Source organism: Pseudophryne corroboree, chromosome 3 (genome assembly GCF_028390025.1).
Source record: "Pseudophryne corroboree isolate aPseCor3 chromosome 3, aPseCor3.hap2, whole genome shotgun sequence".
In the NCBI taxonomy this organism is placed as follows: domain Eukaryota; kingdom Metazoa; phylum Chordata; class Amphibia; order Anura; family Myobatrachidae; genus Pseudophryne; species Pseudophryne corroboree.
In genome coordinates this window covers 637,658,655-637,672,286 of record NC_086446.1, presented here as the reverse complement: position 1 = coordinate 637,672,286, position 13,632 = coordinate 637,658,655, and the positions used below count along the sequence as shown (strand labels likewise).

Below are 13,632 nucleotides of genomic sequence, written 5' to 3'. Positions count from 1 at the left end.
GCCTTATGGTAACGCTGATCGCTAAGCCGCTACAGAGACCAGAACCAGAAGTGCGTTCCAGCGGCGACCAGCGTGCGTTCCAGAGCAACATGGAGTGAAGTTCGGGGAGACGGGACAGGTGAATGGGGAAACACAGGTGTTGGTTATTGTGTCGATAATGACAGGCACCCTAGCTATTTATAGCTATTTATAGAGCCGCTCCATGAAAAGTAGTTATGAAGCCCTTGAGGAAGGTGGTCACGCACGGAAACAGGTGGGCTGGATGGATTCCTGCAAGCTGACATGATAAGTAACCTGTTTTAAGGCTGGATATTATCCTATTTGGATGAAAATTGTTCCATATGATGCTGTTCTTCTATGGACATATTGAAACATTTTTTGAATACACAAGCATTAAAAGTTTATTGTGGTGTGCTGGTCTCTCTTTTTATGGCTACCTGGTGGTTTGCTGTTTAAATATGGATTGTACGTAGGTACGTACGTACGTACGTACGTACGTACGTACGTACGTACGTACGTACGTACGTACGTACATACATACATACATATAGGCAGACTCACACACACACAGACACTTGTATAAAGACAAGCTAAGGTACTGTACCACTCACTTCTCCCTCATCTTTATGGCCATGCTACTAGACAGGACAGAACTGAAGATCAGCCCACCGTAGCCTTGCCCACTGCTTGGGTCAGAGGTACATGTGCTGGGCTCCACTAATCCGGGCTCAGCACATACTTCTCTGACCCCACTGTCTCATCATCACCATAGCAGCTGCTGCTACTCAGTATCCCCACTAGGGTAGTGAGCTTCGCGGTGGCTGCTGTATATAGAACAGCAGAGCCAACGAGGAGAACCAAAGCACAAGCAGCAAAATGCTGCTCTGCTATCTATTAGTTCTGCTGACTGTGTGGGAGCCCTGGGACAACCGCCCCTTCTATAATCCGGCCATGCTTCTGGCAATTGGGTATTGAGAGACTGAAAATCCATGTGCACTTGCAAATATGTATTTTGTATATAGCATACTAGGCCTGATTCAGAAGCAGTCACAACTTTGATGGAGTCACAAGTGAGCAATTATCAACAGATTGTGCATACATCACAGCCACAGTGCACACGCGCCAAAGTACCTTTGCAATGCAGGTCACAGTGAGGAATCAGTTGCAAAGTGAGTGACAGGGAAAGGCCATTTGGAGGAGGTTAAGGGGGCGTCTTTAAATACTCAGGCATGTTAAGACCATTTCTTGGGTGTGTCTGAGTGTGCAACTGCGATCTCTTATGCATAAAACATGGTGCCAGCACTACAGTCTCCTTATTACTTCTTCAGTTATTCGGCAAAGGTGTAGAGACACTATGTGAGTTGATGTTCCTCTCATCTGCATCATGGTTGCAACAGAGGGGGTTATTCAGGTTTGTGAGCAAACCAAAAAAAGCACACTAATGGGCATATACCATGTTGCACTGCAGGTGGGGCAGATATAACACATGCAGAGAGAGTAAGATTTGGGTGGGTAATATTGTCTCTGTGCAGGGTAAATATACTGGATGCTTTATTTTTACACTGCAATTTACAGTAGATTTCAGTTTGAACACACCCCACCCAAATCTAAATCTCTCTGCTCCACCTACAGTGCATCATGGTTTTGCCCATTAGTGTGCTTTTTTGGTTGTCTTAGAAACCTGAATAAGGCCCAGACAATGCAGTTGACTTGCAAGTAGCAACGGCTTTGGTGGGTAGTTGCTTCACTTGTGTTGCCTCGCAGTTCTGTCACTAAAAGGATCACTGCTGCATCTGCATTGAAACCAGTGGTGTATCTATAATGGGTGCAGTGTATGTGATGCACACGGTCCCCTAAGTCTAAGGGGGCCCACACCAAACACCTTGTACACATGTACAGTAAGGAAAACTCCAGAAAAATGTCTGCCATGCCATTTTCCTGGAGAGTCTGTGCCCAATGGTTTACGTGCATCTCCGATGGTGGGGCTGCTGTGCATGCACATGATCTATTCTGCATACTTGCAGAACAGGTCCTTTGTGATCACTTGCAGTGCCACATAAGCTGCAGCTTAGAGTGCTGGCAGAGCAATGACATTTCCAGAAAAAGGGGACATGCCACCCCATTTTATGGGAGTGCAGAGACCAAGATCTGCATCTTCCAATGCATATATCTTGGCCCTGGAGGAGCAGTTTCTGCACTCATTCTGATTAAGCTTCAGCTTACAAAGATGATGGATTCTGCCAACATCGTGACCAGTGGCAGCTCCTACCTGGAGGAAGGGGGCTGGCGCTGGTTGTGCTGCCTGGTTCCTGTCACCTTGTTCCCACACCTGAACAATGTAGCTGACAGGTGCCAGGACCGGTGCAATAGCGGTATCGGTACTGCGCATGCGCAATCCCCTTACTTCTATGGACTGCATCAGCTTCAGCATATAAAAACTGGCTATGGTTGAAAGTCAGGGAGTGGCTTCTTACAGGAAGTAAGCTCTCTGCTAATTGCAGCCCGGTCGGGCAGTCCCAGAAGGGGGAAACACCTCCCAATGGGACTGCCTGTCCTGCAGGTGACTAGCAGGTAGGACTACCAATAGGAAGTCACTGCCAGGAACAGTGTAGCCAGTGCAGTCTCATGGACTACATTTGGCTTATTGACATGACCTGAGGTGGCAGATTTTTCTGGGGGGGCTGCAGTCCTAGGTAAAATCCGTCACTGATCGTGACCAATGGTTGCAATTGTTATCTGATGATGCATCACATCCTACTTTAAATGCTCGATTTAACTGAAACATGAACATTATTCCATAAAATTGTTCACAGAGCCAATAATCTATTCACATTTGGGTGTATTTAAAAAATGTGTAATCACTTAGCTGACTTTGTCCTGTTTACAGAGACTGCTGTATCACAGCTTCCCTCCCAACTGTCCCACATTTAGTGGGACAATCCCGTTTTTCAGGGACTGTCCCACTGTCCCACCTGTCACTTTGCAGTACATATTTCACACGTTAAGAGCATCTGGAGAAAAATACCTCAACACTCATTTATTTGTTATTTACTTAATAACAGTTATTTATATGGTGCTTACATATTATGCAGTGCAGTACAGAGGCGTGTGGTATGCGTGACCGGCGGTCAAGAGATCACCGGTCAGCATATTGACGCCGGGATCCCTGTGGTCACCATGGGTTCTATTCCCACTCTATGGGTGTCGTGGACACCCACGAGTGGGAATAGTCACTGTTGGTCAGCATGCCGACCGTCGGGATTGTGATAGGGCTGGCTTTAGGGGGAGGTTATGTGACTGTATGTCTCCTGACTGCCAGTCACATAACTACATCCCGTACAGATAATATTTGTCATTCACATTAGTCCATGTTCAGTTACAATGTCCGTTCCTTATAGCATGGACATATACACACACAAACACAACGTATAATTTTTTGCTGAAAGTCCGATAACCTAGCTGTATCTTTGTAGAATGTGGGAGGAAATCTTTGCATTTGGTAAAAACCCATGCAAATACAGTAAGGAAATGTAAACTCCACACAGACAGGGCCATGGTCAGAAATTAACCCATGACCCCGACCTTGTTAAGTAGCAGCCTGAGTTAAACTGCAAATGATTGATGGAATCTTATTCCCTGACCTTAAATGCATACAAACTTAAAGTGGTGAATTTAGTTACTGTAGGTGCGAGTTTGCCTTCGGTGCAAGTTTGCAAACACACATTGACTTCATGCGCGCACTCGAGAAACGTGCAATTCAATTAGAAATGCCACTTTGTACTACTCACAAAGAGGTTGTGAAAATTTGTCCAAAAGCGAATTGTGAAAAGAGCAGGAAAGAGTGGGGAGACCTCATTGGACCCAAAAAAGTGACAACTTCACATTAGCAGGACCATATAGAAGTTTATTAGTGGGCATAAGGAAAGAGTACGGGACGCTCTTAAAAGGTGTCAAATGGTTTACTGTATTTGTGAAAAAAATTTTCTAAAAAAGTAAAAATGCAAAAAGCTTACAAATTTTTTTAATTAAAAATGAATTAAATGAAAAATGCAAATTTGGGGGTAGTCTGAGGTCCACTGTAAACATTTTTTTTTTAAATGATAAAAAAAACACAATTAATTTTCATTGAAATAAGTACTTTAAATTTGGGGTGCATAATCAAACAAAAAAGTTAATTAGGGGGTAATTGGATGCCATTTTTTAAACCACATTAATAACGTGTACCGTAATTATTGTCCCAGGTAAGCTTATTAAAAACTTCCAAATGCCTAATTAGTCACTAGTAGGAGGGGGGGGGGGACTGCGCATGTGTATGGATCGCAATGCGCAGGCGCAATGCGCAGGCGCAAGGCCAAACTGTGAAAATATCGTGCATCTTTTTCTATTGCTAGGCGAACGTAGGCTGATTGACAGGAAGTGGGTGTTTGGGAGTGGTAACTAACTGGCCGTTTTCTGGGAGTGCATGGAAAAACACAGGTGCTCCCAAGTGTTTTCAGAGAGGATGTGTGACGTCAGCCTGTTTGTATTGCACTGTAGGAGTAATTCCTGGGCTATGCACAGACTTGAAAAATCATTAGATGGCAAGTGAGTTGCAAATGGATTTGCAGCTGACCGTCGTTTGCAAATCTTTTTGCATGGCGTACGCAGACTTGCACGGGCAGTATTTCACTCTGTCTAGGCGGTGACTCTCCGATCGCAAACTTCTTCAAAATTTGCAGAGGTGCAATCCGGTCTGAATAAGGCCCCAAGTACTGACATGTTGAAGTTAAAGTAAAAATTTTCTCTACCTTTTCACCTGGTCAGGGAAGTACGAACTAAAACACCCAAATTTACTTTAAACAAGAAATGCGAGTTTGACATTGAATTGCAAATGTAATTTGCAATGCAAGTTCACCGAGAATACAGCTCGACGGGCCAAACTCACACCTGATACCCCTTTTCCACTGAGCTTTTACTGTAATTAGGGTTGCAACTTGGTGAAAAAGGTTTACCCGGGTCCAGTGACCCAGGAATACAACCCGGCTAGCTTGCCAGGTTGGTTCCGGGAAATACCCAGGTCGTGGTGCAGTGCAAATGGGTAAGCAACCCGGATCCGTTTACAGCATAGGAAAACCAGCACTAAGAGATGATCTCATCTCCTAGCGCCGGCACTACACACGTGACCACTGACATCAACGACCCTGCAGTAGGCTGGGTCTTTAGTGCCAGTCTGATCAGGGCCTCAGCCGGGACGCATGCAGGCAGGCTACAAAATCCTGGGTGTAAAATCCTGGGCTACAAAACCCTGGGTGCAACCCGGTAAAAGTGGTATAATTGAATTCCACCAAAAGAGTTGTTCAATGCTCTACTGCTGCCTATTGGCCATGTATGAACATACAGCAGGCATGCTTTTTATATATCAATATTCAAGCAATATCTTACGCATTTAAAAAAATATATTTTACCACCTTATTTTTTAAGGCAGCATCTTCTTTTGAATTGTGATACTCTAAGTGGGCAGTTACATTGCTACCTATATGTCTAAATTTCCACCTTATCTATTCTGTTGTATAAATTCACTATGACTTTTCAGAATATATTACATTTTGTAAAGCTGATATGTTATAGATCTGCGACCTTTAAAAGCACATTATCTCATATTTAGCATAAAAAATGATGGCTCATCGAGCTCATTGCTGTGAAGACTAATTCATAGCTGTAGAATGAATAGATGAGACGGAATACAATTTTTCATGTTCGACTGGCATAATAATAATAGACTTAGTAGATAAGACAAATATTTAAAGGTCATAACACTTTCTTCAAATGCAATGGACACATAAAAAAGTATATTTTGTTAAAGGACCTTTATATGTGTTCATCACATTTAATGAAAGTGGTATGACCTTTCAATATATGCCTTATGTGCATAGTCAGGTCATCATATTCCTCTTCTGATGTACTCTGTCCTGCTATGAGTGATGCTGTAATTGGCTACAGGTTGTTCTTTCCCGCCCACTTCAAATCTGGGAGCATAGCTATGCAGTAGATAAAGATGATAAATAATTGCTTTGACCCATGTAATATGCAATTTAAAAAAAAAAGTCAGAGTAGTTGGATTAGAAATGAATTGTTTTATGGTTAAATCAGACAGTATTAATACGGTCAGGCTTTTCTTACACGCATTCACCACCCTTTCAGAAAGCTTAATAGGTGTATTATTTATAAATAAATGATAATAATTAACCAGAGATAATTCTAAAGTGGGGAGCTGGACTACTTTTTCCTCTATATGTGTATGTGTGGGATGCAGTCAATTTACCTCCAATCAAAATCCCGATGGTCGAAATCCCGACAGCAATTGACCGACGGTCAAAATCCCGACAAGGTCAAGATCCCGACATGGACAAAATACAGACATTTAAAATACCGACAAGGTCAAAATACCGACATGTAAAATGCAGACAGGTCAAAATGCCGACATGAGTTCTTCATGATTTTTTCATTGAAACCGACTTGTTCATACTTTACCATCCCAGTGGACCCGGAGGGGGAATATAATAGTGTGCCGAGTGCAGGGAGGCACCGTGCCCGAAGCATGGCAAGCGCAGCGAGCCATGCGAGGGGATTAAGTACACTTATATGGTGTCTATGTCGACCTATGTCAACATACACACAAAACAATGAAAAATGCATGTTGGTATTTTGACCTGTCGGCATTTTACATGTCAGTATTTTGACCTTGTCGGTATTTTAAATGTCGGTATTTTGTCCATGTCAGGATTTTGACCGTGTCGGGATTTTGACCGTCGGTCAATTGCTGTCAGGATTTCGACCGTCTGGATTTTGATTGGAGGTATTTCATACCTATCTCCTTCCTGCTGGTATTGGCACCCTCAAATGTTTTAATTAGCAGAGGTCCTACATTTCAGATCTCACATTGATAAGGGCTCTATTTAAAGTTAAGACCTGAATAAATTTATATAATGTGATAGTATTAGAAATGTTAGGGACCCATGTGAAATGAAGTCACATGGTTGCGGTGCATGGGCCCACATCTTTGTGCAAATGTGTGCTAAGAACTTCACTTAAACTCCATGTTAATTGTGAGGGTTTATTTTAATTATTTATACTATCAGTGTTCTTAGTGCTAAGAGTGTGCATCAGCTTTTCTCTTCCTCCTATATAATTACAAAGTGCTAATTATACCTAGTGTTGCTATAATATCTCATTATGCAGGGACACAAATTACACAGGTTTTTTGCTGGTTGACCTTAAGTCTGATTGCACCTGGTGTTAATCAGCCACAGAACCTATGTAATGCTGACCATACCCAGACTAACTTTCATCCAAATAGTTGGCTGGTTGGAATGAAAATTTGGTAATGTATGGGAGCAAATGACAAGCAGCAATTTACTCTCAATTGTTGGAAAACAAACAATAGTGTTTGGTAATAAATTGCTGATTGTCATTTGCTCCCATAAGGGGGGTACTGACGGGAGAGATGTGTGCTGAGCGATCTTAACACAGACCGCTCAGCACACATCTCTCCCCCCGCTCAGCACAGCACGATGTGCTGAGCAGGAGAGGGGGGGACGCGGGGACGCTCTCTTCACACAACGGTAAAGTGAGCAACCCGCTAGATCAGAGGTACTCAAACTCGGTCCTCGGGGGCACACACAGTGCATGTTTTGCAGGTAACCCAGCAGGTGCACAGGTGTATTAATTACTCACTGACACATTTTAAAAGGTCCACAGGTGGAGCTAATTATTTCACTTGCGATTCTGTGAGGAGACCTGCAAAACATTCACTGTGTGTGCCCCCGAGGACTGAGTTTGAGAACCTCTGCGCTAGATTGATCCTGCATGCAGGCTCAATCTAGCACCGGCGATAGCGATGCGCCACTGGGAGGGCATAGACACGGTAGAAATGCTCTAGCCAGATTGCTTCGATTTTAAACACAGATCTCTCAGTGTGTACCCCCCCTATACATTACCAGATTTTAATTCCAACCAGCCAACTAGTTGGAGTTTCTTTGATCGTGTGTATCAGTGGCGCACACAGGGGAGGTTCTGAGTTCCCAGGACCCCTGACAGATATATTTATTTTAATTGACCACCATTTTAAGCAACACCCCCTCACCACAAAATGCAGAGATTCTCGAGTCAGCGCGGAGAGGTCGGTGCCAATAAAACATGATTCTAATGGAATTAAGTCTTATGCCAATGTACTTAAGGTGGAATGGCAAAACATACCGCCTACTGTTGTCCAGGAACTTATGGACAGTTTGTCAAGAAGAGTGTCTGCAGTGATCACTGCACATGGTGGACCTACAAAGTACTGACGTCAATAAAATCTTGTTGATCTATTTGTGGTCAGTGTCCAATCACTTTTGTCTACATACTGTAGTGTAGGTTAGTTGTAGCAACTAAAATTAAGGTACTTGGGGGGAGAGTTATCAAAGATTGGAGAGAGAAAGTAGATAGAGATATAGTACAAACCAATCCGCTCCTGTCATTTTTCAAACACAGCCTGTAAACTGACAGGAGCTGATTGGCTGGAACTTTATCTCTCTCCACTTTAACTCTCTCCAAGCTTTTATACATATCCCTTTGGATCATGTTGTTTTATATTAGCTTTGCAATGAATTATACAAGACAGAAACTTAGTAGTGCATTCCATTTATTTGATATAGTATCAGACGAAATTAACCACTCTACATACAGTCCATAAATGTTACTAGCACTGTACAGTAGTACTTTCATGTAGGCTGCTTGGTTTTCTTTTAAGTGGCATCTGAGATTTCATGCTGACGTCTGTATGCTAGAAGACAGGTTTGATTTTTAGATTGATGTTCTCTACAGCTAGCAAAACATTTTCAGTCCATTTTAGTACTTTTATATTGCTTTCTGAACTCCTGACACCTCTTAGTGTTAAATAGAGGTAAAAAAAAAAATGCAGAAACAAAACGCTGTGGTTACTGCACATTTGTTATCAGAAAACCTTCTGTGTGGATCTGGGATTGCTAGCGGGCAATAAGTACAGTCACTCTGACTACCACAGTGGATAAGAGCAGCTACGCTGTTATTGATACAAGTGACTGATGATGAGCTCAATGGAGTCCTACACAACATGACTGCCACTGAGTGAATGAGAGATGAGCATGTCACATCTTTACTTCATTTTTTTATTCTCCTCTCATTTCAGATTTGCCCCAAGTGAAGTCTGACAGAAAATGATACTGAAGCTCTTGAACTGGATAACTTTTGCAATAGTTTTGGGGAATTACTTCAAATGCAATCAAGCACAGAGTGATGAAGGTATGTCTCCTTTTAACCCCTTGCATCATATACAGAATATTTTGATGATTGAAGCTTTATTTAGAAGCATACTGAGCACATATCTAGCAATGGAACACAGTTATACCCCTTTCACATCTCCAAAATATCCTGGGTTATTGACGAGTCGACCCGGGTGAAGGTGCAGTGTGATAGCGCCAAAGTGAATAACCCGGATCGAGCAACCAGGCATCTCAACCCAGGTTAAAAGATGGGTTAAACACGGGTTGAACCCAGGTCATTGTGCAGTGTGAAAGCCTCTGACCCGAGATATTTAACACAGGTCTCTGAAAAAGGTGGCTGTTTATGTGTCTGCTCAGAGGAGTCCCCCGCCCCTCCTTCTTTTTCCTTTGGCACCTCATCAATGTGAGCCAGAAAAGTCCATTTTAAATCACATTATAGTGTTTAACATGGGTGACCCGGGTTCAGTGTGAAATGAACCATCCCAGGAATAACCCGGATCAAAACTGCAATGTTAAAGGGTCTGAACTGGGTCGGACCCGGGTTCAAAAGCCAGGTTCGACCTGGGTGTGTAATCTGAAAGCGGTACTAGTAGCATCACATTAAACATGTGAACTGGCACAGTACACAAAACACGCAAAATTATTTATTAAAAGGAGTATCTGTCTACCCAAGATGTAAATGTAAAAGGTATTGTGCCAAAATGCAATCTTAGCCAGTTTTCAATTACTGATGGAAATTCTACAATATTCATTAGCATAATTTCTCAACTGTCATCAATTTGGCCTAATGAGATCCACAGTATTAGAATTATATTTTCAGATGACATTTAGAAGATTAGATAAAAAAATAAAAATTAAAACACAATCAGTTCCTGCTGATTAAGTACATATATTCTAAGCAACATAATACCATAATATACAATTCTGCAAATATAATTTCAGAGTGATCTATATCTGACCATTAAACATGGTTAAATAAAAATGATGGCGGTACTAAATATGTCACCTGTGCTCAAACATGGATATAATAACAATAAATAATAATAATAATAATAATTAATAATAATAATAATAATAATTTTATTTATATAGAGCTCTTTCTCCTACAGGGCTCAAGGCTCTATCCTTAAAACCTGGACCTAAAAAAGACCTCTGGCCTAAACTTGTATAATGGATGTTACAAAAGTGGAGATTTATCAAAGCTTGAAGAGATATAAACTGGAGAGAGATATAGTACCAACCAATCAGCTCCTAGCTGTCATTTTTCAAACACAGCCTGTAAAATGACAGCAGCCGATTGGTTGGTACAGTGGTTCCTAAATGCAGAAATCAAGCACCCCAACAGTGCAGGCTTTAGTTATATCCTTGCTTGTGCATAGATGGTATAATCAAACTGAGGTACTAATTAAGTCACCTGTGCGTAAGCATGGACATCTTTATAGCCTGGTCTATTGGGGTTCCTTGAGGACTACATTTGAGTGAGGACCACATTTGGGAACCTCTGGGTTGATACTTTATCTCTCCCTTTCATCACTCTCCAGCTTTGATAAATATCCTCCACAGCCTGTAAAATTACGGAATCTGATTGGTTAGTACTTTATATCTTTCCACTTGATCTCTCACCAACCTTTGATAAATCCACCCAAATTCCCTAAGTTGGGGCAACTATAATGTTCCTTCCGAATTTTGGGCCTAATTCAGGTTGAATCGCAGTGTGTGATCCAAATGGAATTATTGAGAAAAAGATGCGGATGCATGTGTAGCGCCCATCCTGCACATGCACCCGTATTTTCTGCGGGGGGGGGGGGGGCGCAGAAAATGTGATCGCCTCTGCCAATCAGGCAGAGGCATTCTCGGGGCGGGGATGGTGGGGGTTGCTGGTCAACGCTCCATTTCCAGGGAGGAGAAGGAGCATTGCGGGGGCAGAGCCGGATGAACAGGGGCTGTGCAGCGCAAACGGGGGCATGATCACAGCGGCTGCGTGACATCAGAATTTGCAATCTTTACCGAATTAGGCCCTTTGTCTGTTACATGACTGGGAAAGAACCACTATTTACAATGAGTGCAGTGTGTGCGATGAGACGGACCCCTGAGCCCACACTGCACATGCTGCACTCATTTCTTTAATACTTACCTCTCTGGAGTTGCCGTTTGGTGGCAGCAACAGAGCAAAAATCACCAGATAAATGGTCCAGCAGCGAGTGGATGCTGGGGTGGAAGATGTGATTGCAATATTGCGGCTCCGCCCCCGCTATACAATGCGAACATTACTGAAATTTGTAAAGCAGGGGATGGGGCTCCGATCTTGCGATTCAGTGCGAATCACATCATCTCCCCTCCTACTTTTCCACTGGACAAGGGTGGCTGCTTGGGTGAGCAGGGGACAGTGTGGGGTATGCAGGGGGTACAAGCTGGATGTAGAAGGCCTGCCACTTTTCTGGGTGACCAGGAGTGCCATCCAATTTTTGGGAGCCTCCCGGCCATTCTTGGAGAGTAAGCAAGTATTATTTTAATTTTCAGGAGTTTTTACACAACAATTGTGCAAATATAGCTGATTGAGTTCACAGAATTGGGTCTGTGAATATGTATTCTGCACACAAACAGATCTGTGTATTTTGTTTGTTTTTTGTTTGGTTGGGCTTTCAAAGACATTATTTGTGTATTTTGAGACATTGCTCTCTCTCACACAATATGATTGGTCTACAAGTCACATTCAGAGAGAAGTGCCTCTGGGTTGTATCACATGTAATTAAATATGTGTTAGAAATGGCAAAATGTAATGTGTACTGTTTAGGTTATTTTCCTGCTCCAGGGCGGGCAGTCATCCATAGGTTAACCAGCCACACATCAGAGCCCATTTAAGACTCATTAGATCAGTTTCACAGGTGACTGAACAAGGCTCCCAAAGCTATCGGCCTTATTTTGAACAGCAAAGAGAGAGTGTAGTCCTGATTACTCTAACAGTACTTGTGTATCAATAGTACTTGTACAGTACTATTCGCAATCGTAAAACATTAATTAAATTAAATTCTCTTTTCTAAAAAAACAAACCATCCCTAAAACAAAATAAAACTAAAGTTATAATAATAAAAGTAATGCAGTATGCTTGCCATTACTATTTTGTATACAATGTTTGATTCAGAAATTTAAATTCTACAGATCGACATACAATCTACACGTAAGTAAAGTAAAAACATTATTGTTTTTAAACACCACTAAAAATGAACTGACAAAAACTGAAAAATAAAATTGGTTAAAAAGGAGAATTAAAAAAGGGAAGAGCAGTAGACCTACAGAAATAAGGTGAATAACGTGCTTCACAATATATGAAGTAGGCTTCCACAATCTGATTTGGATATCTTGTTTTACAATTTGAATACTGCTCTTTGATTTGTAAATTAATTGCGATGTTTCATTCTGCCTACTCTGTATGAGAGATACAGTATAGCTGTAACTTTATGGTGAAACAATGGGCGTCATTCCGAGTTGATCGTAGCTGTGCTAAATTTAGCACAGCTACAATCATCTTCCCTGACATGCGGGGGGACGCCCAGCACAGGGCTAGTCTGCCCCGCATGTCAGTGCCGCCCCCCAGGGCCGGCTCCAGGCATGTTCCAACAGAGCGGCCGAACAGGGCGCCGCACTTTATGGGCGCCGCTAGCTCTGGATGCCATATTGGAGCCTGGAGCCGTCGCTACAGCTGCAGTCCGCTCCCCTCCCCTCTAACCGGCACCGGCCCGTGAGCCAACCACAGCTCGCGGTCCGGCAGCTGAGGCTGATTGGCTGCCGGACCGCGAGCTTTGATTGGTTTGCGGACCGGCACCTAGTTGAACCTGTACACCGCCGCCGGAGATTGAGGGCTCCTAGGAGAGGCGCACGCTGCGCTCTCCTCCCTGCCCTCAGCCAAAGAGCAGCACCTAGCAGCAGCCTCAGCAACCATCGCGGTGACCGGTGAGCAGCACGGGGGCAGGTGAGGGGGGGGGATATCTGGCACTGGGAACATGTCTGTCACTGGGGGCATGAGACATGTGTATCTGGCATTGGGGCCATATCTGGCACCGTGGGGGCATTTTTATATCTGGCACTGTGGGGACATATCTGGCACTGTGTAGGCATTTTTACATCTGGCACTGTGGGGACATATCTGGCACTGTGGGTATTTATGCATCTGGCACTGGGGGCATTTATGCATCTGGTACTGGGGGCATTTATGCATCTGGCACTGGGGGCATTTATGTATCTGGCACTGGGGGCATTTATGTATCTGGCCCTATGGGGGCATATCTGGCACTGTAGGGGCATTTTTATATCTGGCACTGTGGGGACATATCTGGCACTGTGGGGGCATTTT

The 13,632-nt window shown here is 43.1% G+C and overlaps 1 protein-coding gene across 2 annotated transcripts in view; it reads left to right on the top strand.

Moving 5' to 3' along the window:
- PCDH15 (protocadherin related 15) overlaps positions 1-13,632 on the top strand; it is a 2,278,876-nt gene that overhangs the window by 290,528 nt on the left and 1,974,716 nt on the right. For both annotated transcript variants that reach the window (XM_063961739.1, XM_063961738.1), the window contains exon 2: positions 9,188-9,300. In XM_063961739.1, coding sequence (XP_063817809.1) covers positions 9,216-9,300 — 85 coding nt within the window. In that variant the 5' untranslated portion in view covers positions 9,188-9,215. The remainder of the gene's footprint in view (positions 1-9,187; positions 9,301-13,632) is intronic.